The sequence below is a fragment of the Acomys minous genome, assembly GCF_964271855.1.
Source record: "Acomys minous genome assembly, chromosome: 8".
NCBI lineage: Eukaryota > Metazoa > Chordata > Mammalia > Rodentia > Muridae > Acomys > Acomys minous.
Window position 1 is genome coordinate 89,521,385 of NC_140489.1, and position 27,413 is coordinate 89,548,797.

The window sequence follows — 27,413 nt, forward strand, 5'->3', positions numbered from 1 at the left end:
TAGATCCTTATGAATATTCAGCCTCATTTAAATGGGGGAAAATCAGAGCCTCAGAGAAGCTGCACATCTTGTCAGAGTTTTCAACTCTGGCAATGCTGAGGTTCAGTCTTTACTTCTGCTTGACCCGAAAGTCAGTGGTATCTTGATTACATGGCCCAAAGGAGTAGATCCCCGGTAGGGGCCCTCCAAGACGTAGTGTGAACTTGGCTTTATGTGATGAGCTCAGTAAGCTTTTCCATGTCCTGGAGCCCCGTGATCTAAGGAAGGAGGCAGGCAGGCATGGCCTTCGGTCCCCTAGCAGCAGAACCTCCTGGTGAAAGGCATATGACGGATGAATGCCTTCTTCCCTCCCCCAGGTCTCTGAGGTACTGTGACCTGCGTCTGATAAATTCCTCCTGCCTGGTGAGGACATCCCTGGAGCAGGAACTGGGGCTGGCTGCCTACTTTGTGAGCAACGACGTCCCCTTGGAGAAAGGGGCCAAGAACGAGGCCTTGGAGAGTGATGGCGAGAAGCTAAGCAGCACAGACGAAGATGAGGAGGCAGGGACAGAAGGTGAGGGTGGCCTAGCTGTACCTAGGAGTTCTTGCCTCACATCCTCTGCGGCCATCCTCATAAGATTCGGATTCTGTCCTTCTCCCCTGCTCTGTCATTTTTGGTCATGTGGGAAGATGGGAAGTCCTATAGGTTTGCTTGTTTGTTTTTTTGAGACAAAAGTTTCTCTGTGTAGCCCTGACTGTCCCGAATTCCCTTTGTAGACTAGGCTGGCCTCCAGTTCACAGAGATCCACCTGTCTCTGCCTTCCCTGAGTGCTGGGATTAAAGGTGTGCACCACCACATCCAGCAAGATCTAAAATTCTTAAAGAATAGGAAAGAATGGTGACTCCTTAGGGTTCAACTTCAAGCCTTGGTTTTAATGCTGGTAGGTCCACTCATTCCCTCTGTTGGAAATCGACTCACCTGCCATTATGCTAAATGTTGTTGAAGTTTGTGAGACCAGACCAGTGTCATTTGTAGACTCCAGGAATCTGATGCCATTTTTGTTTGTTTGTTTGTTTTTGTTTTTCGAGACAGGGGTTCTCTGTGTAACCTTGGCTGTCCTGGACTCACTTTGTAGACCAGGCTTGCCTCGAACTCACAGTGATCCACCTGCCTCTGCCTCCCAAGAGCTGGGATTAAAGGTGTGCGCCACCATCGCCTGCTCCCCTCCCCTTTTTTAAAGACAGGGTTTCTCTGTGTAGCCTCGGCTGTCCTAGACTCACTTTGTAGACTAGGAAGGCCTCAAACTCACATAGATCTACCTGCCTCTGCCTCTTCCAGTGCTGGGATTACAGGCATGTGCCACTGTGCCTGGCTTCTGACATCATATTTTTAATATGACATGCAAATAAGAGCAGCATCTTGCTGTAGTCCACAGTACAATAAGAGTGCAGAAGCCATGTATTTACGGATACAGAGACTAAAGAGATGAGTGTAATGCCCCCTTACTCCTGCCTGCTGGCTGGGTGACATGAGATGAGAGTGTAGTCCCTCCTGGCTGCAGCTTGTCCTTTAAGATGGCAAGGCCTTCTCACTAGGACTTTCTGTGTGGTGGCTAATTTTAGCATGGCTGTGATCATGGCATTAAGTGTTTCCGTCTCCCTGTCGCCTGTGGTGTGACTACACAAACTAGCCTGACCTGATGAACTTCTTCCTCTTCTTGTCTTAACTCCTTTGTGAGCTCGGCCTAGCTAAGAGTGTTGTGGTGTGTGTGTGTGTGTGTGTGTGTGTGTCTGTGTCTGTGTGTGTGTCTGTGTGTGTGTGTGTGAGCTAAAATGCTAGCAGGTGAATGAAGGAGTGAGAGAAGAAACGGGGAATGCGGCATGATGACGTCTTGACTTCTGGATGCCAGGCTGCTGTCAGGGATGGTGACTCCTCTGTGTTCTCAGGGTGTTTCGAAGCAGGCTCCACCTCAGAGAAGAGGGGCCCTGTGAAGAGGGAACGCTCCCACTCCCACGACTCGGCGTCTTCCTCCCTCTCCTCCAAAGCATCTGGTGAGTCTCCACTTGAGAACACCAGGCCTGGGGCTGCCTCTAGTTTCAGAGAGTAGGAAGAGCATGCACGGGGATGTCTGCTGAGTCCAGGCTTCCAGCCAGGACCTGTGAGAACAAGACTGTCTAGGATAGTCTAGAACTGACTCTAGAATAGCCTAGAACTGAATTGGACATCTCAAGCCATGAAGCCAGGATAGGACTCTAGGGTCTGGCTGTTCCTGCTGGTAGAACTAATCTGACCCTGGCTGTAATGTAGGCCATAATGTCCTGGCCATTTGGAGGCACCTCTTTTGGCCTCCACTTCATGGATATTGCTCTCAAGGGTTAGGGTTAGCGTTAGGGTTAGGGTTAGCGTTAGGGTTAGGGTTAAGGTTAGGGCTAGGGTCCTTGCTTTCTGAGCTCAGCTCATGCATGGGAAATAGCGTTACTCATCTTAAAGGATGTGTCAAACTGGGCATTTGATGTGATCAGAGTGTTGAAAGGTGAATTCAGTATGAACTCTGCCCTTAAGAAACTAAATGTATGGGGCTCAGAGTACCATGCAGCTAGCTGGTGGAGTGTTTGCCTATCATGCGCAAAGCCCTGGGTTCAATCCCCAGCCCCACGTAAACTGGACATAGTGGTGTATGCCTGCACTCCCAGCACTCAGAAGCTGGAGGCAAAAGAATCAGAAGTTCAAAGCCATGCTCAGCTAGAGAAAAAGTTTAAGGCCAAATAAAAAAAATTGGGATGGTAGGATCAGAGAGAGGTGGAAATAAAAGGGAGTGTTAACTGAAACTAAGGACACATGCTTTACGAAAATCTACTTATATACCTTGTAACCTAAACAAGAAATACATTTAAAGGCAGAGGCAGGTGGATCACTGTGAGCTTGAAGCCAGCCTAGTTTGCAAAGCCAGTCCAGGACAGCCAAGCCAAGGATATACAGAGAACCCCCGCCCCCGCAAAAAAATTTTAAAGCAGAACAGAAGAAAAACTAATTCATCTTTGCTTTTAAACACCATTGCTGTCTTAATTCTCTCTGGGCACAGAGTCACACCAAGTCCTCCACTTTGTCTTACATTCAGGGCAGATTTAGGGCAGTTGTTCATCGCAGGTTCCAGAGAGAGTGGAAAAGGTGCTCCTGGGGAGGGCATATTCCAGGCTGCGATGCTCAGGGACATGTAGGCTTGTGTGGGGTTCAGTGTAGCCTAGCTAAATTAGGGGACAACAGTTTGTGGTCTGGGGTAGGGAGAACTCAGGGCCCAGCACAAGATTTGCTTTAGAAGCCCAAGAGTGACAGTGGGTGCCGTGGGGATGGTCTGCCCACAGATATGCAAGGCCTTTTTGCACCAGCATGGCGCTCTGTGGCTGAGGGAAGGCCTGGGTTCTGGAGGAGCGGCTGACTAAGTGTATGTCCTTCACCATTGGCTTAAGTCATCCCAGTGAACCCAGGGCAGGCACAAGAGTAGCTGTGGGTTTGTGACGTGGTTCTGAGGGCACCTCTGACTGACCATATTCTTCTCTTCTATAGGCTCAGTGCTCTATGGTGAGTCCTTGCCTCAGCCCTCAGGACCTCCACAGGGAGAGCTTGCCCGATCACCTCCACCCTGTGGCCCCACAGAGGAGGTCAAGGCCCCGGGGGAGATACAGCGACTCCGAGCAAGTCAGGGACCTACAGTCATCAGCAGGCACAGCCCAGGTCCTGGCCCACAGCCTGATTCCAGCCTCAGGACTCGCCAGAGGAGCCTGCAGGTGCCAGCTGCTCCATCCTCCAAGCTGTCCTCTTCTTCCTCCTCATCCTCTTCCTCCTCGGGCTCATCGTCCACGTGTGCGGTGTCCACTGCCAATGTACTACTCCTCCAGGCCTCTCAGTGCTCCATGGCCAAGGCCTGCCGCCAGCCTCCAACTGTCTTCCTGCCTAAGCTTGTGTATGACATGCTCGTGTCCACGGACAGCAGCGGCTTGCCCAAGTCCGCCTCCCTCCTGCCTTCGCCCTCGGTTATGTGGACCAGCTCCTTCCGCCCCCTGCTCAGCAAGATGATGACGTCAACCGAACAATCCCTCTATTACCGGCAGTGGACAGTACCCCGGCCCAGCCACATGGACTATGGCAACCGAGCCGAGGGCCGTGTGGATAGCTTTCACCCCCGCAGGCTGCTGCTCAGTGGGCCACCTCAGGTGGGTGTCATACCTGCTGCCCCTGCACAGGCCAGGCCTCCAGGGTCTGCCTGAGGACAGCCTTGGCACTGAGAGCTACTTATGCGCTATGTGCAGCTTCTGTGGATGCCCTGGTTTTACTTCTCTTGCTGTGATAAAATACCCAGGCACAAAGCAATTTAGGGAAGAAAGGGTTTATTTTTTTACCTCATGATTCTTTGTCACAGTTCAGCATAGCGGCCAATGTGGCAATAACTTAAAACAGCTAGTCATGTCACATCTACAGTCAAGAGCATAGAAATGTGTACATACCTGCTTGGTGCTCAGCTCAATTGAGTCACTCTTAAACCATTTAGGACCCAAACCCAGGAAATGAGGATGCCCACTTCAGAGTGAGTCTTCCCACATCAGCCACCATCATTTAGGATAAATAAACCCTCACAGACATGGAAACAGGCCAACCTGACCTAAACATTTCTTCATAGGATTCTCTTTCCAGCCAGGTGTGGTGGTGCGTGCCTTTATCCCCAGCAGAGGCAAGTGGTTCTCTGCGAGTTCAAGGCCAGCCAGAGCTACATAGTAAGACCCTGTCTCAAAACACAACAACAAACTCTCTTCCCAATGTAGTGTCAAGCAGACAATTGAAACTAGCTATCACAAAGAAGAATCTTTCCGATGGCCCGAAGTGAGCAGATGGTTGAGGAGAGTGATACCAATAGTCTATCCTTTGCCAGGCCCCTCCTTTTCATCGGCCAACCCCAGTTTTCTCCGCATGTGTGGGCCACAGGGATGCTGTCTGAATAGAAACTACTTGTGCTTTCAGGCTAAATTCGACCTTTACCATCATACAGAGCCTCTGAATACTTTCCCAGTTAGAAACAAAGTAGCAGTCTGTGTAGGAAGGTTCTAATGACCTGTTCATGGAGAGTCGAAACCAGCTCATTATCAGTTTATTGTGTGTCCTTCACAGACCGCAGACCTCAGCTGGTGAGGTGCTCACTGTGCAGACACAATCACATGCTTTCAGCACCCACATAAAAAGCAAGGCGTGGTATCCATACCTAGTATCCCAGTGTTGGAGAGACACAGACAGGAAGATCCCTGGGGCTCACTGACCAGCTAGGATAGCTGCATTAGCAAGCTCTTGCCTCACCAAGACACTGGGCTCAGAAATAAGGTGGGGAGCAACGGGGGAGGTACCTAATGTTGGCCTCTTGCCTTTATGCACACTTGCACACACAGGTAGACAGACACACCCCACACACAGAGCCCCTTGTAGTGGGCATGGGAGGAGGAGGGTGGCATGATCTTTAGAAATGGTCAGAGACTGAGAGAAGACTCTGGGGTCCAAGTGCCTGAGACCACATTTTGTGTCACCTGACCCACAGCGGATTTTGATCTTCCCTGTGTCAAGGTGTGAGGTGCTTGGTGTATGGCCTGACCCTTACAGTGCACACGGGCTGTTCTGTATGCTTCGTTACAGCGCACCATGTACTGTCCTTCCTCTCAGCATTGTTCATTTCCAGGAATCCATCCCCCAAATACAAAACACATGTACGCTCACTCACTTTAGTATTATTTACAGTGATGAGAAATGACCCAGAATGAAAGTTTCCCTGGCTAAGTCTCAGCTGACTCATCTGCGCATGACTGGGTCCTAGAAGTCAGCCACAGCAAATTTAAAAGGTCTCTTTATTTTGACAATGAAATTCCTCTAAGAAACTTAACTTGAAATCAACTTGCAGAATAACAGACGCCCACTCCCCATAACATCGTATCAATTAGGAAAGAAATCACTGTCTATGTGAGCATGTCTGGGGAAGGCTAGCTCCTCACTGTCTCTGGAGGGGAGGCAGGATCACCAGCACTCGAATTTATTATCAATCTGTGGTTTTTCTCATTGTCTAAGATGACTATACAATACCTTTTCTAATTAAAAATAGGAAAAGTGGAGTCGGGGTGATGTATCTGGCAAAATGCCTGTCGTGCAAGCATAAGGACCTTAGTTCTATGCCCCAGTATCCACACAAAAATCCAGGCATGGGGATTCACATTTGTAATCAAAGTTCTGGGGAGGTAGAGACAGGAGAATCCCTGGGCCAGCCTAGCTTAATTAGCAAGGTCTAGGCCAATGAAGGGATTCTACATCAAGAAATGAGGTGGATGGTATCTGAAGAATGACACCCAAGGCGACCTGCCCTTTACACGCACGAACACATACAAATGCCTACATATACACAAGTAAAAAGTAGAAAAAACAGATTTTTAGGAACCTCACATGTCTGTCTCCATACAATGCTGGATCGTATCGCTATAGAACTTTTGAGCCATGTAATAGATGGGAAACAGGGTATTGGGGTGTTAGTAAGATTGAGCATAATGTAATGTGTCCATTGACATTAGTCCTTCTTTAGTAATTTTATTTTATTTTAAATTTTATTTAGTGTGAGTGCACATGTGCGTACACACACACACACACACACACACACACACACACACACACACACACACACACACACCATGCTTCTGGATGAAGGCAGATCTAAGTAGACATCCTTGCTTTGTTCAATGCATTGGTGAATGTCATGCATCCACATGATTTTCACTTCTGTGATGTGCCTTTCAGTGAGGCTGCAGGTGGCAGGAGACTGCTCTACTTGGTGTTCAGCACAGGGACAGGCTTCTTGCCACTGGGCTCTGATTCTACTGTCTTCACAGATCGGGAAGACGGGTGCCTACCTGCAGTTCCTCAGCATCTTGTCCAGGATGCTGATTCGGCTGACCGAAGTGGATGTTTACGATGAAGAAGAGATCAATACCGGTGAGTTGTGTCCAGTGACCCTTGGGTTGGGCAAGTATCCTTTGACCTTGGTCAGTGGCCCTGGTAACTGTGTCTATCCCCTTCAGGGTAGACTAAAGTTTGACTTGTTCCAAGGGCCTTTTCTTGTAGCCTTTTTTCTCAGTAGGGAACGACACTCTGAGAACCTCATAGGGATAGTTACTAACACTGAAGTAACTCATGGCTTGATGGCTTTCCATGTGTCAAGCACTGTGAAAGATGCTATCTTCATCTGATCTTCAATATAGCCCTGTGAGCTGGGATGTTGTCATCTTATGTGGGGAACCTACCTGGCCAGTACCAAAGTAGGAACTGGGCTTCACTGGCCATGAATGGCCTATGGAATGTAGTTCATCAGGGAGGGTCCCCCAGCTCAGGCAACCAGATATCCAGGACAACATCTAGGGGAAAAGAATTGTGGGAAACTGAGAGGAGGGGGTTTCTGGGTCCTGTTTGCTGAGTAGATTTGTTTGGAAGAAGGCAAGAATTGTTTTCTGCATGTGCCCTGTGCTGATGGTAAAGCACATCCCGGTTCCTCCTCATATCCTGCCCAAGTTGTATCTGTGTCTTCCTCATACGGCCTTGGCCTGTAGCTAAATCTGTGATCCTGTGTAAGGGGAATTGGCTGCCATGCAGAGGTCACCAGGCGCCCCACACTGGTGTCAGCTCAACTCCTGGGAACTCTCCGAGGTTGAGCTTAGCCAGGACTCCCATCCAGCCCTCTGCTGTTTCATGAGCTTGTAGTTCCTGTGGTTTCCCCACACCCAGGGGCTGTTGAGTCTTTGTCATCATGCTTTCTTGGATAGAACAGTGATGAAGACTAGATCTGAAAGCACTTCATCAAACACAACTATTATATTGCATTTTTTTCTTACAAAATAGTGATACTTCCTGTTTCACAGGGTATGAAGTGTCTATTAAAGATCTGTTAAGCTCTGGCCTCCCTCCTCCTTGTGGACATGCCCATGGTGTATACATAAATTGGCATCTATAACTTTCTCTATATTATACATTCACCATAAAACATAGTTATCAATATGTCATGCAATTGGAGTTGGGCCAATTAGACTTTTTGGCTGGCTGTTCAGCCAGAACACCTCAATGAACACGAAAAGGCTGTACCAGACTTAGTGCAAGAGTGCGCTGTCAAGCATAAAAAGTGGTTTATGCTGTGTTACTGCCCTCTGCATAGGAAAGCAATGGCTCAAGTGAGGTGGAGCGACAGTAACGGAGTCACATTGGCTGGGGTGATTTAGGTGATAGAGTAAGAAAGAAACCTTCGAGGGCACCACAAGTACAAGAAACTCAGGCTGTGCATGAAGTAGGTGTTGGTGGAACACAGCTTGAGCTGAGGGCTCAGGACTCTGGAGGAATGGAAGACAGCGTGCAGGGCAGAGAGCAGACCTGTGTCTGCAGGAGACAGAGTGAAGGCTGTTGGCCTGGGAGGAGTCAGATCTCAGCGCATGACCTTGTCTTGTTAGAGCCATCCCGAAAGATGACTGTGTCAGAAGCCTTCTAGATACAGTACAGGTCTCCAGGAAGCCATGGATTGACAATGATTTGGTTCCACACACCATCACCCTTGGGCGCAGTTAAAGAACTCATCCTCACGCCTTGTTTCTCATGCAGCCCTTTTTCTGTCCATCTCATAGGCCTCCAAGAGGAATCAGATTGGCATTACCTCCAGCTCACTGACCCCTGGCCAGACCTGGAGCTCTTCCAGAAGATGCCCTTTGATTACATCATTCATGACCCAAAGTATGAGGACGCCAGTCTGATTTGTTCACACCATCGGAGCATCAAAAGTGAAGGTCAGGGCCTGGGGAGACAGCTCAGTTAGCCAAGTGCTTACTGACCATCCATGAGGACCTGAGTTTGGATCCTCAACATCCATGTAAAAAGATGTTCATGCTAATTCATGTCTGTAAACAGGGGAATCAATAGAGACAGGTGGATCTCAGGGGCCAACACTGGCTGTCTTACTTCACTCTTGCCCAAAGTACATAGGCTTAATGGCTTCTTATGCATTAATAAAAGTCAGTTGGCCTAGTGTATCCTGTTAGTAATGCTATTTGGTATTAAGGAGTGACTTAGCAGAACCTGGCTCAGCACTGAGACTGCCCCCTGCAAGAAGAAGGCCCTGCCACAGAGCCATGGGAGCCCTAAGGGCTTGTTGTCATTGGAATATGTTGAAGGGTTGGTTAATGGAGTGTAAAAGATGTGTATTTCTATTTATGAAGTTGTCATCAAATGGGTGCATATGTTCTGCTGTTCTCTGCCTCTTGCTTTCTCCTCATGAACACTAACTTCTTTGGTATTTGTGGGCAGCCTTAGCCAGCGCTGATGGGAGTGGCCGGTGGGCTCATTAGTGTAGCCTAAGAAAGTATGGTAAACATCACGTCAGGGGAAACAGCTTGCCTATAAACTGGGGTGTGGTAGAGCATACCTGTACCCCGCTGGGCACTCAGGAGCCTGGGGTCAGGAGGATTATGAGTTTGAGGTTAGCCTAGGCTACACAGTGAGACCCTGACTCCAAAAGATAAACGGAACCTGCTGACCTGACTCCCTGTCACTGGCAGGAGGAGATGAGCGTGCGTGCATGTGTGTGTGTGCACATGCCTGTGTGTGCACATGTGTGTGTGTGTGTGTGTGCACATGCCTGTGTGTGCACATGTGTGTGTGTGTGCACATGCCTGTGTGTGCACATGTTTGTGTGTGTGTGTGTGTGTGTGCACATGCCTGTGTGTGCACATGTTTGTGTGTGTGTGTGTGTGTGTGCACATGCCTGTGTGTGCACATGTTTGTGTGTGTGTGTGTGTGTGTGTGTATGTGTGTGTGTGCACATGCCTGTGTGTGCACATGTTTGTGTGTGTGTGTGTGTGTGTGTGTGTGTGTACATGCCTGTGTGTGCACATGTTTGTGTGTGTGTGTGTGTGTGTATGTGTGTGTGTGCACATGCCTGTGTGTGCACATGTTTGTGTGTGTGTGTGTGTGTGTGTGTGCACATGCCTGTGTGTGCACATGTTTGTGTGTGTGTGTGTGTGTGTGTATGTGTGTGTGTGTGTGTGTGTGCGTGCGCGTGTGTCCCTTCTCATAGATAAACCCCAATGAAGGGCTAGTCTTGTCATCTTATTCCTTCTAAGTGGCTTAAAGAAGCTGGGGACCACGCATGCTGTTAATTAATTTTCTAGTCATGTAAGGGTTCCTTCAAAATGTTTATAAAATGTTTTTTGGTCCACAAGTGTGATGCCATGTAGTCTGATTTCTCTCCTTTGTTAGTTTTCCCCTGAGACACTGTCCTCCTCTGGCCAAGGCGTAAGAGACGATCTTCAGGGAGGGCACAGCCTGTTTGTGGGCTGGCTGCTTATTTTGAGCATTGCACTTACTTGTGTTCAGCAGGCAGGGGTGGGGTGTTTGCTCTGGGCTTTTGCTCCTTAACTCTGGGAATACCTTTGCAGACAGAGGGATGTCCAGGAAGCCAGAAGACCTGTATGTGAGGCGTCAGACAGCGCGAATGAGACTGTCCAAGTATGCAGCATACAACACATACCACCACTGTGAGCAGTGTCACCAGTACATGGGCTTCCACCCCCACTACCAGGTAGGCCTCGGGCACTGGCTGGCTCTCTGGCTGCTCCCAGCAGCTTCTGCTGCTGCAGCATCACAGGTCATGTGTTTATTTTTCTGTGCCTCCCTGATAATACTCCAGGGTGGGGCTAGAGAGTTCTGGAAGCTTCTGCTTCCTGGGTTGCATGCATCCCAGCCTTACGTCATAGGTTGTGAATACATTGTTGACCCCACAGGACAGCAGATCCTCTCTGTCTTCATCCGGGTATTAGTAGCCAAGACTAGGGGTGTCCTTCCTGTCTTTAGGCTCTAGAGAATCCAAAAGTTACTTCAATGCTAGGGACACTCACTGAGAACTTACTACAGAGAGGACCTGGGACCGCAGAGACAAAGAAACCTTGTTTTCATCCTTTCAGTTCATGGTCTGGGAGGGAGATGGGCAACTCAGCAAGATTTCAGAACAGCAGGAAGCAGGGCGGGGGAGGGGGGGAAGTTCCATGGTTATGGCATAGAGATCACATAGATGGGGGAGGAGATTGCTTTATTGAGCGCCTATTGGATGCCAGCAGCATGCTTGTGTCCTCCTGCACCAGCCCTTTGTGTCATGTATAAATGAATGGATACGCTCCCCTTCTGGCCAGCCATCAGGGCACTGTGTTAAAACCACACCCGTAATTCATTCAGGGTGGCTAGAAAACTATCCTAGCTGGACTCTTAATGGATTCTCACCTAAGCCTTGTCATCCCTGCTTTACAATGAAGATGTCGCTTGAGCATCCTTCATCAGAAAATCAAACCATCACTAACACAATGCTCAAAATAGCTCAGATGTCAGGGCTTTTTGGGATTTTAGACTACGGATGCCCCACTGGATGCATCCATAGAAATGTTACAAAACCTGAGGAAAAAAAAATAATATGAAGGATCCTCAGGATCAAGCATTTCAGATGTGGGGTGTTGGACCTTTACAGTTCAGGTGGGGTAGACAAAGGATTTGGGGACTTTGCTGAGGGACCAAAGCAGGTGAAAGGGAGGCGGCACGCACAAGAAGGGGCACGCGGAGTCTCTGGCGAACGAGAACTGGTCTCAGGGGAGTGTGGCTGGAGCACAGACTGGAAGGTGTGGAGGCCCAAGGAGGCAGCCAGGAGGGTGGGCAGAGACCAGGTCCCGGGAGGCCCTGGGCACCAGGGAGCAGGTAGGCCTCTTCAGAGAATGGTAGGAAAGGCTGCAGCTTGCATGAGCTCTTCCTAGCTTACTGGTCTTTGGCTGGTAGTGCACACATAACCTCTAGTAGTTTAGATTTAAGAATTCCAGCTTAATTCAGAGCAAGCGGGGACGCAGGAAGGACACAGAGGGTTGGAGCAGGTGAGAGCGAGGGTTACCTGCTCGTGATGGGGAGCTGAAGGATTCCTGAAGACCAAGGCTTCCTGCTCATCGTTTATCTTGTTTATGCAGAGAAACAGCATCTGGTGGTTGCTGTTCATAGCAGATAAACAAAGACCACCTTTCCCAGCTTGGACATGAGGTTTTTGTTTTAAGAATCAAAAACAATAACAAAACACGTGGAACTGTTTTCTTTTCTTTTGTTACATGAGTCCCTACATTTCACTAAATTTTATTTATTTATTTATTTATTTTTTGCCATTGAGACATAGTTTATTTGGGAGGGAAGAGTTTCTGTTCTCCTTACATTGAATTGTAGTGTCTTGATATAGGTAACACACTCTCAGACTCGTGCCTCAGTCTGCTTGCGTCTGTTACATACTAAACTGTTGAAGGCGTTCCAAATTGTAGCCGTTTACTCCAAAACAATGCTCTAACCTTATTATCCAGCATGTTTCCAAGTTAATATACTGGGAATTTTCTAACCTAAATATGTTTAGTACTACAGTTTTTCAGTTAATATTTCTCCTTTGCATGTAGAAAAGTTACATAACATAAAAGTATAAAAGCAATTTCTCCTGTGTGCATACTCATTGACAACCAGTATATCACACACCTGTGGTGATTTTTGAACTTTAATAAGCCGAGAAGGACTCACGTGTTGTGATCACCAGTCAGGGCAGTACCTTTCAACAGTGAGCTGTTACTTAAAATCAAGGGCGCATCTCCTTCTTCTCTGTTAGTGGAAGCCCAGAGCACAGGAGGCAGGAAGCAGAGACACCCTGTTTAGATGGTGGGGATACTGGCATTTGTTCCCGAGGTGTGTGAATCTGGGGGTAGTCAAATAGCAGCGTGCTTTGGATGGTAAGGGGGCTGGGTCCAGTCTGGTGAGGGATGCAGGGGCACCAGCCGGCTGCTGGCATCTGATTCTGGCCCCCATGTCTCTGCTCCTTCTTGCCTCTCTTTTGCCTCCTGAAAGTCTCCTCTCTCTCTCTCTCTCTCTCTCTCTCTCTCTCTCTCTCTCTCTCTCTATCTCTCCCTCCTTCTCTTCCTCCGTCCTTCTCTTCCTCCCTCCATCCCTCCTTCCTTCCCTCCATCCCTCCCACCCTCTCTCTCTCTCTCTCTCTCTCTCTCTCTCTCTCTCTCTCTCTCTGTCTCTCTTAATGAATCTTCTTCCCATTGCTACTTTACTACATTACCCCCCAGATCTAGTCCCCTTGCTCCCCAGAAGGCTCTGTGGCTCTAGTAGAGCCCTAGTGGGAATAGAAGGCGGTGTGTGCTGGTATGCTGGACTGCTGCCTTCCTCTGCAGCTCCTGGCATGGAGGACTGTCCTGAGGGAAAGGCAAAGGTCAGGAGGGTTCAAGAGGCTGTCCAAGCCAAGAACAAGGCTCAATGAGGGTGTGGGGGTGCACACAAATAGTCATGGAGGAAAGTGAGGTTAGACTTGGGGACAGGAGTGAGCCCAGGAGCTCTGGATGCTTCTATGTCCACACAGTGGGATAGTAACCTTTCCTGCTAGTTAGAGCAGCCCTCCCTAGGGTTGTTTGTGACAATGTAAAAGGGGCAGAATATTATTCAGTTTATCCTGGCACAAGGCTGAATGTATTAAGACATACAAGGTTGTGTGGATATTATCCTTCTGTTAAATGCCAGCTCTCACAACAACCACAACAGAACATGCCCTATTAGAATGAAAACTGAAAGCTGAGCTTAATGGCACAGGCGAAAGGATCACAAGTTCAGGCCTGCTGGGGCAATTTGAACACTGACTCAAAAAAGTTGAAGGTGGCTTCACGGCCGAGTGCTTGCCTAAGACGCATGAGGCCTGGGTTTAACATGCTGTAAAAGACGTCTAAAAGAAGAAAGAGTAGAAGCAAATTCTAGGGCTGGTGTGCTGGATTGTTTTGTTAGTTGCTTGCCTCGCTTGAGTGAAAACCTGAGTTTAATTTCCAGACAGAACCCACAGAAAGAGAAAACTGGGCATAGGGTTAGACACTTGTAATCCCAGTGCTGGGAAGACAGACAGGCAGATCCTGAGGCTCACCAGCCAGGCAGCTTGCTTAAGTTTGCAAATTTTGGGCTATTGAAAGAGCTGTCTTAAAACAAAACAAAACAAAACAAAACACTACCACCAACAACAAAAGGGTGGACTGTGATTGAAGAAAGACAGCCAAGATTGTTCTGTGGTCTGCACATGTACACACACACACACACACATACATACACACACACACGCGAGATCAGTACAAATGCTTTATTTGCTGACTCTTGATGGGTCTCTAGACCAAATCCCAAGGCCAGAAAGGCTTAATGATGTAAGTGACAGGACTGGGCGAGCATGGTGGAATTGGGGATGGAGCCAGGCTTTGGCCCTGTGTGGGTGACCTTGGGTATGCTCACCCAGTAGCCAGATCTGAGCATCTATGCTCTATGCTGCAAGTCTCTGGCACCACAGGGCAGAGGTGGGTGTGACCTGGGTGTAGTCAAGGCCAGGCTGAGCCTGGGTTCTTTTGGGAAGTGAGGAGTCGGACTTCTGATGATAAGCTCTGTCCTTTCCCCTCGCACCTCAGCTCTATGAGTCCACCCTGCACGCCTTTGCCTTCTCTTACTCCATGCTAGGAGAGGAGATCCAGCTCCATTTCATCATCCCCAAGTCCAAGGAGCACCACTTTGTCTTCAGCCAGCCTGGAGGCCAACTGGAGAGCATGCGCTTGCCGCTCGTCACAGACAAGGTACTGGCTTGGTGTTCCAGTGGGCCAGGCGGTCACTGAGTTGGGGACGTAGGTGACACATAGCTGCCTGAAGAGCAAAGGGCATTTAGAGCAGGGCACAGAGAGAATACGGTGACTGATCCTGGGGGATGCTGCTGAAGGTGTGGACTTGGAAGTCACTCACTCTTGAGCCTCCTTATAGCACTTGCTAATTCCATTAGCGGTCAGTGAATAGGGCTGAGCTTCAGTGTCCTCACTTATAAAGTGGGCAGTAATGATTCATCTTTAAAAGCTTGCTGACGGGGATGGAGATGTCGCTCAGTTGTCAGACTCCTTGCCTAACATGGACATAGCCCTGGGTTCTCCAGCAACACAGAAACTGGGTGTGATGACACACTCTGTGATCCTCACACTGGGGAAGTAGAGGCAGGAAGATCAGAAGTTCAAGGCTGTGTAGTCACTCAGGTCCAACCTGGGCTATATGAGGTCCCATGTCAAAAACAGCCACAACATTTTGCTGTTAAGAATTACTTAGACTTATCAACACAAGGTGACTACAGTACCTGGGACACGCCACATGTTGGTGAGATGTTCACCCCCCCCTCCTTCCTTTAATGCTCTGTCATGAAACATTTAGCTGGGCAGAGGTAGAAGGAATAGGAGAAAGATGCCAAGACTCCCTTAGGGCCTGTCCCCCAACGTCCACAAAAACGAACCCAGTCAGTTGTGTTTTCTGTCCTGTGCTTCTCACTATTTCTCCCATTAACAGGTCAAGGCAGGTTTCTAAACCCTTGTCCTCACCATCCCCACCCCCCACCCCCCGGGGAGGCTTCTGAGAGGGCTCCTGGCTTCCCAGACTCAGCCCGGCAGCCTCAGGGTTGACTGGATGTTATTTCCCAGGCCCTGTCGACAGACATGAGTGGAGGACTCTGCTCCTCCAGAGTACTAGTGGTTAGTCAAACCAGAATTGGCCTTGTGGACCTAGCAGTCTAATAAAGCAGATCTTTGTATAGCACCAAAGGGTCTTGGCTATTAAGATATCCCCAGACCCTGGGTCTGGTGTTGCCATAGTCCTTTTGTAAGTGTGCCAGAAGAGGTTGGTCTGGACTCAGCTCATGTTCCCAGCCTCCCAGGGGTACCCACAAGCACTGCCTGTGTATGTAGCAGGTGCTTTGAGGAATTCAAAGGCAACACAAGCCCCAGTTCAGTCAGAGGTGCTCATTAAGCAAAGAGCCAGAGGAGAGTTGTTGGTATGAGACAGCACCACTTGCAAGTACTGATACCAAGGCTGTGTGAGGTGTCAGTGTCCATAGTGAGTGGAGGGTTGGGCATAGAGGAATAACACCTGCTTAAGACCAGATTCCAGTGTGAGCTGGCAATGGGTTTGGTTAGCTGATGGATGCCCATAAGGTTTTGTAGCATAATGCCCTTTCCTGAACCAGACTGTATTTGGCCTCTCATTCCGAGGCCCACAGGTAAGTCAGGTTTGGATGAACGGTTATTCTGAATTTAATCAAGCACACTCCTGTGTCTGCGTTAGCTGTCACTGGGTTAGTGGCCAGCTGGAGAGCATCTGTGTAGAGTGGCCTCATTGGGATGTGTTTCTCTACCCTGAACATCTCTGAGCCCCAACAGGCTAGCCCATGCTAAGCACGGATACATTCTGAGAGGGTACAGTCAGTTAGGCTAGGCTCTGAACTGGGACAGTATAATTTTCCCCACATTTTATCAGCTCTGTCCAATCACAATGTTCTCCCTGAGGTTAGAAATGATTGCATCTTTCTATGGAAGATGTGAAAAGTGGTGAGGACTTATGCCAACATTTAGGTACACTCTCCCTCATTTCCCCATTACTTTGCAGAGTCACGAACACATCAAAAGCCCAACCTTCACTCCAACGACGGGCCGTCACGAGCACGGGCTCTTTAATCTGTACCACGCGATGGATGGAGCCAACCATTTACACGTGCTTGTGGTCAAGGAGTACGAAATGGCTATTTATAAGAAATACTGGCCCAACCACATCATGCTTGTACTCCCGAGCATCTTCAACAGTGCTGGAGTTGGTAGGTGACTTTGGCACCCACTATCAGGTATTGTTTCTGAGAACGAAGACTGGGGGAGTGTTCTACAGAGGAAGAAGTAGATGGTGGACATCAGATTCTTTGCCTGTGGAATGACCAAGCACATATGTGTTTTGCCTGTGCATATATATGTGAGTGCTAGTGCACATGCATGTTGTGTGGAGGCCAGAGGACAACCTTGGTGTCACTCCCCAGAAGCAGTCCACCTTGGTTTGTGAACTTAGGTCTCTCATTGCTTGGAGCTCACTGACTTGGCAAGACGCGCTGGATGGTGAGCCCCTGAGGTCTGCTGGTCTTCATCTCCTCAGTGCTGAGATCATACACACAGACCACCATACTCAGCTTTTTAAAAGCTATAGGTCCTGGGATTCGAACTCAGGTCTTTGTGCTTGCAAGGCAAGTACTTTACCAACTGAGGTATTTCTTAGCCTCTATGTTAGAATTATGAGTATCTTTTTTTGTCTTTTTCTTTTTGTTTGTTTGTTTGTTTTGACACAGGGTTTCTCCACTGTAGCACTGTCTGTCTGTCCTGGAACTCTCTCTGTAGACCAGGCTGGCCTCAAACTCACAGAGAGCCACCTGCCTCTGCCCTTGCCTCCTGAGTGCCCGGATTAAATGCATGTGCCCTCCCCCTCCCCCTTTTCTTAAATGTTTGGTTATTCATTTAAATCATTTTCTTAGCTGTTAGGAAAAAAAAAAACCAGAAATGTGTGTATAAACTGTAGAAGGGTATTTTCTTGCTGGTAGTCAGTGGTCCCTGGAAGAGGGGTATGCGGTTTGGGTTCTGGTTTGTCTGTCTTGTGCATGTGGGTGCAGGATGGAATGCTGAGTCACAGGATTGGATCTTGGCCATCACAGGGGCTGCCCACTTCCTCATCAAAGAGCTGTGCTACCACAACCTGGAGCTGGAGAGGAACCGCCAGGAGGAGCTGGGGGTCAAGCCTCAGGACATCTGGCCCTTCATCGTCATTTCTGATGACTCCTGTGTGATGTGGAATGCAGCAGATGTGGACTGTGCTGGAGAACACAGCAGGTGAGGTAGCCTGGGCACGCTCCTCCCTTCACTCAGAGACCCATGGAAGACAGTGATGGGCGGTCCCTTCTCAGCCTTGAGGACCACAGTGTGCCTCTCATAACAGAGAGCCAGGCCCTGGATATAGCAGAAGTGGACTCATTGTCAAAGTCTTGATTCTTTTGATTTTTAAAAACTATTAATGAGCTATATAATACACACAGAATGCAAGGGCTGGGAAGGTGGCTCAGCAGTAAAGAGTAGTAAAGAACACTTGGTACAGAATCATAAGGATAGAGTTTAGGACCCACATAACAAGAGAGCCATTCAGCAAATGCATGCAACTCCCAAGCAAGGGCTTATATGTATGCACTCAAGTGCCCAGATGTATGCACTCAGGAACACACACACACACACACACACACACACACACACACACACACACACACACAATCTTTTTTTAAAAAAGACAACATATACTTAGTATAATATACACACACGCACACACAAGAAAAGTGTAACACATATGCAATGTTTTTCACAAATCAAACATACCCAGTTAGCTAACCCCCACATCAATAAATGGACATTGCTAATCTCCCAAGATGCACCTTGGGCACTCTAGCCCTGGTCCTCCCCCTCCCCCAACCCTTCACTCTTGGCACTGATTTTGTCTGTGACTTTCAGCAAGTGGCTGATTCTTTTGGAGCTCTAGGTTTCTCTTCTTTGAAGGGTATCAATTTCCAGGTTGGAGTTCATTATCACGATGAGCTAAACCATCATCTGTATACGTGCTCAGTACATGGGACATGACTATATTCTGCACATCGAAGCAATAGTAAATGTGAAGCACTTGCTAGGATGCCTGGTACCCCCTGGTTGGATGGTTCTGGGTTCAGTCCACATCATCAGCCCTGTCCGGCACACAGTGCAGTTAAGAAGCCATACTCTGGCTGGCTTGCTGCTGCCTGCTTGTCATTCAGGGACATTGGCGGCTTCTCTCCTCCCAACAGGGAGTTTTCCTGGTCGGAGAGGAACGTCTCTCTCAAGCACATCATGCAGCACATTGAGGCGTCCCCCAACATTACACACTATGCCCTGATCGGCATGCGGAAGTGGGCCAGCAAGACACGGGGCTGTGAGGTGCGGGAGCCCTTTTCCCGCTGTCATGTGCACGACTTCATCATCCTCAACGTAGACTTGACCCAGAACGTACAGTACAACCAGAACCGGTGAGTATAAGGGCCCATGGGGGGGGGGGCGCGTGGCACGTGGGAACTGGCCTCACAGGACGCAGCCTCAGGTCAGCCTGGCGGACTCCCCTCCCCTCTGCCTGCACTGCACCATTGCTGTGGCAAATAAGTGACAGAAGCAACTTGAGGGAGGAAAGGCTTATTTGACTGGGAGTTTGACATTATGTGTGCCAGGGTGGGGAAGGCGGCTGGTGACATTGCCCTCACAGTCAGGAAGCACAGAGAAATGAGTCCTGGTGTTCATCTTAATTCCTCCTCCTTCTTTAGCATGGTACCCAGGCCATTTATATAGAGTTATTCAACTGCATTCCTTCATTCATAGGTGTTTCCCGGAATGAACCACCTTGTGCTGGGTGTTTCTTTCGCTTGGGCTTCCTTACCAAATAAGTGATTATTTTAGTACTCTCACCTTCTTGTCTTAGTCAGTGTTGTGTGGCTGTGAAGAGACACCATGACTTACACTCTCAGAGGTTTAGTCCGTCATCAAGGTGGGGATCATGGCAGACATGGTGCTGGAGAGGCAGCTGAGAGTCCTACATGCAGATGAGCAGGCAGCAGGAAGAGAGAGACATTGGGCCTGGCTTGAGCATTTGAAACCCCAAGTCCACCCCCCCAACCCCCCACCCCCGTGACACAATTCCTCCCACAAGGCCACACCTCCTAATCCTTCTCAAACAGCACCACTCCCTAATAACTGAGCATTCAAATCTATGAGCCCACGGGGGCCATTCCTATTCAAACCACCATACCATTCAAAGAAAACTCTGAAGTAATCTGAATGCATTGCATTCCAGCTACAAAGAGTCTGTTGACTGAGCGCCCTGAATGCCAGGCAGTGGGCCACTTGGGAGTGTGAGGTTGGAAGCTAGATTGGCCTCCTTACTGGAGCCCACATGCAGCCACTTAGCTGCAGAATAGGCAGATGATTTCTCTCTGAACCTGTTCGCCTCAGATTATATTTATATATATATATATATATATATATTACATATATAATTATTATAGATCTATTATATATAATATTTATTATAATATATAATATTTATTATTATAATATATATTATATATATATAATATTTTACACTCTGTATTTCTGTTTTAACAATTGAGTAGAGGCCTGGGGATCCAGCTTGCCTAGCACATTTGAAGGCCTGGATTTGATCCCCAGTAGCATACACCCCATATACAGTCCCAGCTCTTGAGAGGTGGAGGCAGGAGGATCAGCATCTTGAGGTCATCCTTGCTACATAGTAAACTCACAGTGGGGGAGCAGGGAGGGAAGGAAGGAGCTCGTTTTCTCTGCCGGCTGAAGAATTGAAAGGTCACAAAGAAGTCGCTGGAAATCCTGGAGAATCCCAGCAATGCTATCATATGATACCGGAGGAATCAGGGGTCCCCTCTTGGGGTTGTTAGTCTCATTAATAACAAGAATTTAAGAAGAGCAGATGCAAATGGAGGCTTGGGGACAAAGAACTGACTGAGAGGGAAACTCAGGGCAGTTAGAGTTTCAAAGGAAGACCTGAAGGCAGGCAAGCTGTAAACCTCAGAGAATGGAGAAGAGCTGGTGTGGAGGCCAGCCACCATGGCCACACGGCAGGAGGCAAGGAGAAGCCCAAAGTATGTATTAGGTAGTTTAAAAGCATATTACTGCACAAGCACATGCACGTGCACGCACTCACACACATATAAAGCACGCTTAGGCCTTGGCCAGCATCCAAAAGGAAAGAAAAGACATAGTTATGCCTTTCTGAGGCAGGACTCTAAAAGGTAGGCAAAGCCAGCTGAACCCATGGAAGCTCATAGGGGCTGAATTAAGGGCCCAGAATTCTGGGAGAGAGAACATTATCTTAAGGTGAACTTGCCTTCCTAGGTGTGGTCCCCTCACCGGATCATACACCCGACCCCCCATTAATTCTTACGGGAGGAGACAAGGGCTTAGGGGTAGACCCATTATTTCCTGTAGCATGTGGTTTAATGCTTGGACCCCCTATGATGGCTGTCTGGGAGCATGGGAGCTGTGCCCAATCAGACTCGGTCCTCCTCTGGCTCTGAGCAGGTTTACATGCGACGACGTAGACTTCAACCTTCGAGTGCACAGTGCTGGCCTCCTGCTCTGCCGGTTCAACCGCTTCAGCGTCATGAAGAAGCAGATCGCGGTGGGTGGGCACAGATCCTTCCACATCACATCCAAGGTGAGTGCAGCTGCACTGACAGGCAGGTGCTCAGGCCAAAGCCAGGTTGCCCTGGTACCAAAGCTGAGAGTAGGAGTCTGGGAATGGGAGGGTGATGCCTCTGCATTTAAGGGAGTAGTCAGAGCATGGGGCACTTGATACCAAGCCCTGGGAACTACTCTGCACTCTCTGACATTGTGTAGCATCCAGTGAGAAGCTGCTCAGTGCAAGACCAGCAAGCAAGCCTTTTCTGTGCACCCCTGCCCTCCCCACCCAGGTAGGGTGTAGCACACTGGGCTTTTCTCCACACCAATGGATAGCACTTATCTAAAGAGCTGTTAGCGTTACACACCAGGCTAGCTGGCTCAGTGGTCATATTTGTCTGCCCATCTGACACGTGACTACAGTTGTCCTAGCTGAGCCAACTCAGACGTTTAAGAAACACTATAGCAGATATCCCCCAGAAAGCCAGGTAAGCTAACTAAGTCCTGCCTGAAGGTCCCTCTGAGTCTCAGTGTCTTGTCTATCTTGAGTCTCGGCCTGATGTGTGACATCAGAGTGTCCTTTCCCAGCACCTGGCCTGTCCTTCCCAGTCTCTACTAACTCCTTGCAAAATGACCCTACCGTGACGGATCTGGATCCAGACTAACTGTTCTGCACAACACTCCCCATCCCCCACTGGGGTCAGAGCTTTCTCAGAGAGCACAAGCCCATCTCAGAGTACAGGACTTCCAAGTGGGAGACCTGGTCTACCCAAGCACTTGAGAACCAATGAGTTAGGCCATGGCCACTGTGATTTAAAAAAAAAATGTAGTGTATTAAACTTGTTTAACTTAAAGACCACTGAGATATTTCTACCAAAGCCCATGACGTGCCTTTCAAATCTACCATTTGTTTTATTTCCTCATTGTCATTTTTAAGCTCGTAGGTTTTCAATTTGTGTGTGTGTGTGTGTGTGTGTGTCCCATAGTGTCCCCACAAGGAAACTGTTCTGGCAGTAGAGTTGGGGCTTGTGGGTAGATGGCTGGATAGTAAGGTGGAAGGGTTGTGGGGGAGAATGCAGAAAGGATTTGGGGGCCAGGGAAAAGCTGGTTTCCTCTAGAGCAGTGCTTATCAACCAAAGGTCAGCAGACAACCTGAGGGAGTTGGTTCTCTGCTTCCACCATGTGGGTCTTGGATATTTAACTCAGGTCATTAGGCTCGCAGTAAGTTCCCTCACCTGCTGAGCCAGCCCTTGGGTTGTTGCTGTTGTCATCGTCATTACTATTATTTTAGATATTTATTCCACCTTGAACATAATCTTAATTGCATGTTGGTTAAATACAGGAAAGCTACTGATATATTTTAATTTTTTTCATGCCTGTGAAATTATTTGTTTTCATTTATTTCGTTAGATGTACACTAAAGACTGGTTAGTCCCTTCTCTCTCAGGTATGTAGCCTCGCAGCTGAGGAAGAAGTCAGCCCTACTCAGTGCAGCCCCACTGTTAGAAGCACCATGGAGCTGAAGGAGATGTCTCAGGGTGACCTAATGTGACATCTGGATGGCGAGGAGTCAATGCCCCCGCCCCCACTCCCCATGAGAAAGAAGCATAAGGAACGAGGAAGAGTGGCAGAAAATAGACGGAAATTTTCATGACGTCTAGACTTTGCCACAAGAGTGATAAGAAGCCAATAGTCCCACGAACGATGTGGCCAGGCTTAGTCCAAACAGCAGCCCCATTTGTCACACACTCACTCTGTTAGCCAGCTTTCATGGCCTGTGGGAGAGTGGCTAATGGAACAACGTAAGGGAGAAAGGCTTATTTTAGCATCTAGTTTCAGGGAGATCAGCCCACCAAGTGGGGACAGCAGTGTGGAGAGTTCAGCCTATGGTGACAGGAGTGTGGGATGAACTGTGCATATGGAGGTTGATTTGGGGTGCACTACTGCTTTTTCCTTTATCCTTTATCCTTCAAGATGCTGTCTGGCACTGAACTGACTTTCTGGATCAGCTGGCCAGTGAGCTCCAAAGATGTTCTCTGACTCTGTCCCTCTCCCAGCCGTAGGGTTACAGAAATATGCGATCACACCTGGCTTTTACATAGGTGTCAGGGATCTAAGCTCGACACCATGCTTGCTTGGCAAGCGCTTTCCCCGAGATATCTCTGAGTGGCCTGAGGCCTGTCTCTCTTCCTGGCAGGTGTCTGACAGCTCTGTGGCTATTGTGCCATCCCAGTACATCTGTGCCCCAGACAGTAAGCACACATTCCTGGCAGCTCCCGCCCAGCTCCTGTTGGAGAAGTTCCTCCAATACCACAGCCACCGCTTCTTCCCGCTCTCTCTGAGGAATCATGGCCACCCCGTGCTGTCTGTAGACTGCTACCTTAACCTAGGACCCCAGGTAACTCGGCATGGAATCCATAGAACAAGTGACCCAGTACCAGGTTTTTGAATCACAGTTAGTGTCCCTCAGGGATCCATGGAGACCAGCCTGGGACTCCACGGGTAGTGGGAACTTGCATAAGATGATGCTGTTAACATTACTCATGTAACCGTCCTATATACTTGGAATCCTCTCTGGATGACCTATGCCCATCGCGGTGTAACTACTCTGTACATGCTTATTCTGCATTGCTTAATGAAACACGGGCACCGAAGTCTGCACACGCTCGATACAGATTTAATTCTTCCAATGTTTGTGACCTGTGGTTGGCCGACTCTGTGGCTATGGATGGAATCTTTGGGCAGTGAGGCAGAGTTATGCTCAGGCCTTTATCTCAGACGTCACCCTGCTTGAGGCAGCGTGCTCCGTTGGTTTGTCAAATGGAATTTAGGTATCAAACGCAATTCTGATGGCAAGGCATTCCTGATTCTCAAAATGATGTCTGAATATGATAAATTGAAACAACCCTCCTAGAACCCGCTTTTAGAGGGGACGACTTGGAGGTGTGATGACTTTCTCTGTCCCAAGCCCCACTGTCAGCTTGACGAAGCACCTGGTACTTGCTGAATGTTAGCCCTGCATGGGACTGCGCACTTTCTGGAAGGTGACACTTCTCCTGGGCTCCTTCTCTTTCAGATTTCTGTTTGTTATGTGAGCTCCAGGCCTCACTCCTTAAACACCAGCTGCTCTGACATGACATTCAGCGGGCTCCTGCTGTACCTCTGCGACTCTTTTGTGGGGGCTAGCTTCTTGAAAAAGTTCCGTTTTCTGAAAGGTAATACTCCTAGCTTGGACCTGGATTTGATTGGCCACTGTCACCTGGCATCTGTGATGACGGGCCCTTAGGCCTGATCCCTTTTTCCCAGTGGGTAAAGTGAGGCTCAGAGAAGGAAAGTCATGGCCTCAACTCTCAGTATCAGAAAGCTGGGACTGAACCCCAAATTCATTCTCTTATATCTGTCCAGTAGAGAAAAGACATCACCCTTCTTTTGGGTGAATGGCAGGCATTTCATATCCCTCTGTTCCTTTCCCCCTCTAAGTCCAATATGTTGGTGCCGAGGACCACTCAGAGGCTTCCGAGCTGTGCAGAGCATCCTGTGATGACCTTTATCTCTCTCCATCCTTTCTCCTTTTATTGTTAGTGGCTGACACTGAAAATGGCCTGTAAACAAGTGCTTGTCAACCTGTGCTTCCAGGCCTGCTCTGTTTCCTTGCTCCCATTCCACGAACCTTGCCCGTTTTCCTTGTTCTCGTTCATTTAATTAGCAAGAGAGGGAGGCTCTGCCCTCAGGAACAGTCCTCTAACGACTTGTCTAGCTTGTGACCTGGGAGCCCTGGGAGCCCAGGCTAGCTAAGAATGTGGTCCCCCAAATGGTAAAATTACTTAAAATGTTGAGGTGGGACATTTGGGGCTTTAAAAAAAAAACTTGATTATTCAGAACTTGGAAAATGTCAGCAGTTGAAGAGGTTGGACACTGCTGCCAGATCTTAGGGATGATTGAACACTGTGAGGAGGGAGGACGAAAGACTGTGAACAGAGCCTGGCCGATGGATAGATTGCTGCATCCTGGGCATCTGGTAAAGGTGGGAGCTGCCTGAGGTCCACATCAGTGAGAAACAGGGTTGGACGGAGATAGGCGATGGCAGGAGAGCTCAGGGCTGGAGCTGAAAATGCTTGATTTGGGATCAAGCCGTCTCTCCTCCCCTTCTTCCCGTCTGTCCCGTTCATCTTTTCTGCTCCCACGCTGTCTTCCCAGTAAGCCTGCCTACCATCTATGTTGCTGAGATTACGAATCACTCAAAAAGGAACAGAGGCCACTGGGCACATAGCACTTTCGCCCGACCTTTTGGCTGCTACAAGTGGCATCCCCACGCAGCTCTCTTGGGAGAACTCACCCCTTTCTTTCTGTGCCTCAAGGAGCCACCTTGTGCGTGATCTGCCAAGACCGGAACTCACTTCGCCAGACCGTGGTCCGCCTGGAGCTGGAGGATGAGTGGCAGTTCCGGTTGCGGGATGAGTTCCAGACGGCCAATGCTAAGGAAGACAGACCACTCTTTTTCCTCACTGGACGGCACATCTGAGAGAGAGAGAGAGAGAGAGAGAGAGAGGCTGGCAGAGCTCCCGAGAGTATGGGGTCACCACGAACCACCTGCCACTGAGGATAGTGAAGATCCCAGACTAAGAATGTAAGAAATCAAACATGGCCAGAGATGGCCATTCGTAGCCCCTTGTGACACATGTCATAATGTCCTGTGGCAGATAATGATTTGAAGCCACGGGCATGAGTCCTTGACGGACAGGACTGAAAACCAAAGATTGCTGTGCTCGGGGCCAGACCACGTGCCCTAGGCTGTCTTAAAGTCCGTTGTATGCAGACTGAAGGTTTGCTGACTTGACTGTTGCTCACATGCTTCCATGGACACACTTGACTTCTGTGGAGAGTTGGGGCTATCCCGTACGGTGCCTGTGATTATGATTTCACAAAGTAGGTTTCTTATGACTCCCTACAGAGCAATATCCCAAAGGAATATTTTAACTGTAAAGGCTGGAGACAAGAAAAAAAAAGAGTAGATTATTTTAATAAGAACTATTTAATCACCTACAAGTTTTCTTTGCAGAAGCTAGCCAAAGGCATCAAACTTAATATGATAAAATGGATTGCTTTACTTTTGAAACAATGTGACTCTATTGAAATAGTATGGGGTAATACCCTACCTCTAAGAAAGGGCAAAATGGAAAAGAAGTTTTCTTACAAACCAAAAGGGCTTTAAGGAGGAAATTAGAATTGTAGCAGTGGACTGAAGATTTGCCTTCCAAAGGAAAGAGGACCAAATTGCTTACATGATAAAAAAAAAAAGTAATGAAAACCAAAGCGATATATAAGACAATGAAGAGGGCCGGAGCGAAGACTGAGCTCTGGAAGTGTGCTTGCTGTCCAGTCATGAGGATGAGCAAGAGTTTGTGTCTGTAATTCTAGCTCTGAAAGATCCAATGCTCTCTTCTGTTCTCTGTGTGTGCTCAGGCCTGCGCGCACACACACACACAGAATCTTAAACAATAAAACCAACAAAACAGTTAAGAACCAGCTTTATAATTTATTGAAGTTCACTTTTCAGGGAGACAGCCTGCATTTTCTTATTCATTTTAGTTCATTTAGGGAGAGTCTGGCCTGCCCAGAAAAAGTGGTACCAGAGAGAATCACGTAGGTATGTGTTCATTACCACGACGGTGTTTGAATTAACACCCTGCGTGCCGCCTGTCGGCCTGTCATGCATGGTTTGCGTGAATCCTTGAATGACTGTTCGCACTTGAAAGATGAGCAGATTAAAATGCAAAGAGCACAAACCACAGGAAGGATGCAGAAGCACAATTCACACTGCTGTGTTCTGGACCCCACAATCCAGCTCCATCCTAGACCACAGCGTGCTAGGGGTGACATGCAGCTAAAGGAAAAAGGATGCTGCAAAGCTCATCAGAACACAGTTCCCTGTGCACACTTAGACACTGGTGAGCTCTGAGCTTGGTAATGGTCCAAGGAGAAATCTGTCCAAGTTGATGCCAAAGATTTACTGCCAACTTTTTCCCCGCAAGGAAAAAAATATACAAGTATAAAATATTTACATCAATGTTTATAAAACAATCATTTGTGAATGTCATGATTCCTGTTTTGGAACGAAACCTGATCTCCTCTAGTTCCATTTGTCTTCTGTAAATAGCGACCCCTATGGCATTCTCCTCATTTTACTAGTTAATTTAAACTAACACTCTCGACTGTTCCAGTCTTATAAATAAAATGTA

The 27,413-nt window shown here is 48.4% G+C and overlaps 1 protein-coding gene across 9 annotated transcripts in view; it reads left to right on the top strand.

Moving 5' to 3' along the window:
* Positions 1-27,413, top strand: part of GREB1 (growth regulating estrogen receptor binding 1) — a 137,644-nt gene extending 110,231 nt beyond the window's left edge. For 8 of the 9 annotated variants that reach the window (XM_084792223.1, XM_084792220.1, XM_084792219.1 and 5 more), the window contains 14 exons: positions 357-553; positions 1,927-2,031; positions 3,545-4,191; positions 6,889-6,991; positions 8,662-8,820; positions 10,468-10,610; positions 14,530-14,691; positions 16,532-16,736; positions 17,613-17,787; positions 18,780-18,998; positions 21,076-21,211; positions 23,372-23,572; positions 24,251-24,389; positions 25,533-27,413. In XM_084792223.1, the coding sequence (XP_084648349.1) occupies positions 357-553; positions 1,927-2,031; positions 3,545-4,191; positions 6,889-6,991; positions 8,662-8,820; positions 10,468-10,610; positions 14,530-14,691; positions 16,532-16,736; positions 17,613-17,787; positions 18,780-18,998; positions 21,076-21,211; positions 23,372-23,572; positions 24,251-24,389; positions 25,533-25,696 (2,755 nt within the window). In that variant the 3' untranslated portion in view covers positions 25,697-27,413. The remainder of the gene's footprint in view (positions 1-356; positions 554-1,926; positions 2,032-3,544; positions 4,192-6,888; positions 6,992-8,661; positions 8,821-10,467; positions 10,611-14,529; positions 14,692-16,531; positions 16,737-17,612; positions 17,788-18,779; positions 18,999-21,075; positions 21,212-23,371; positions 23,573-24,250; positions 24,390-25,532) is intronic. The other variant, XM_084792227.1, reaches the window with a different exon arrangement.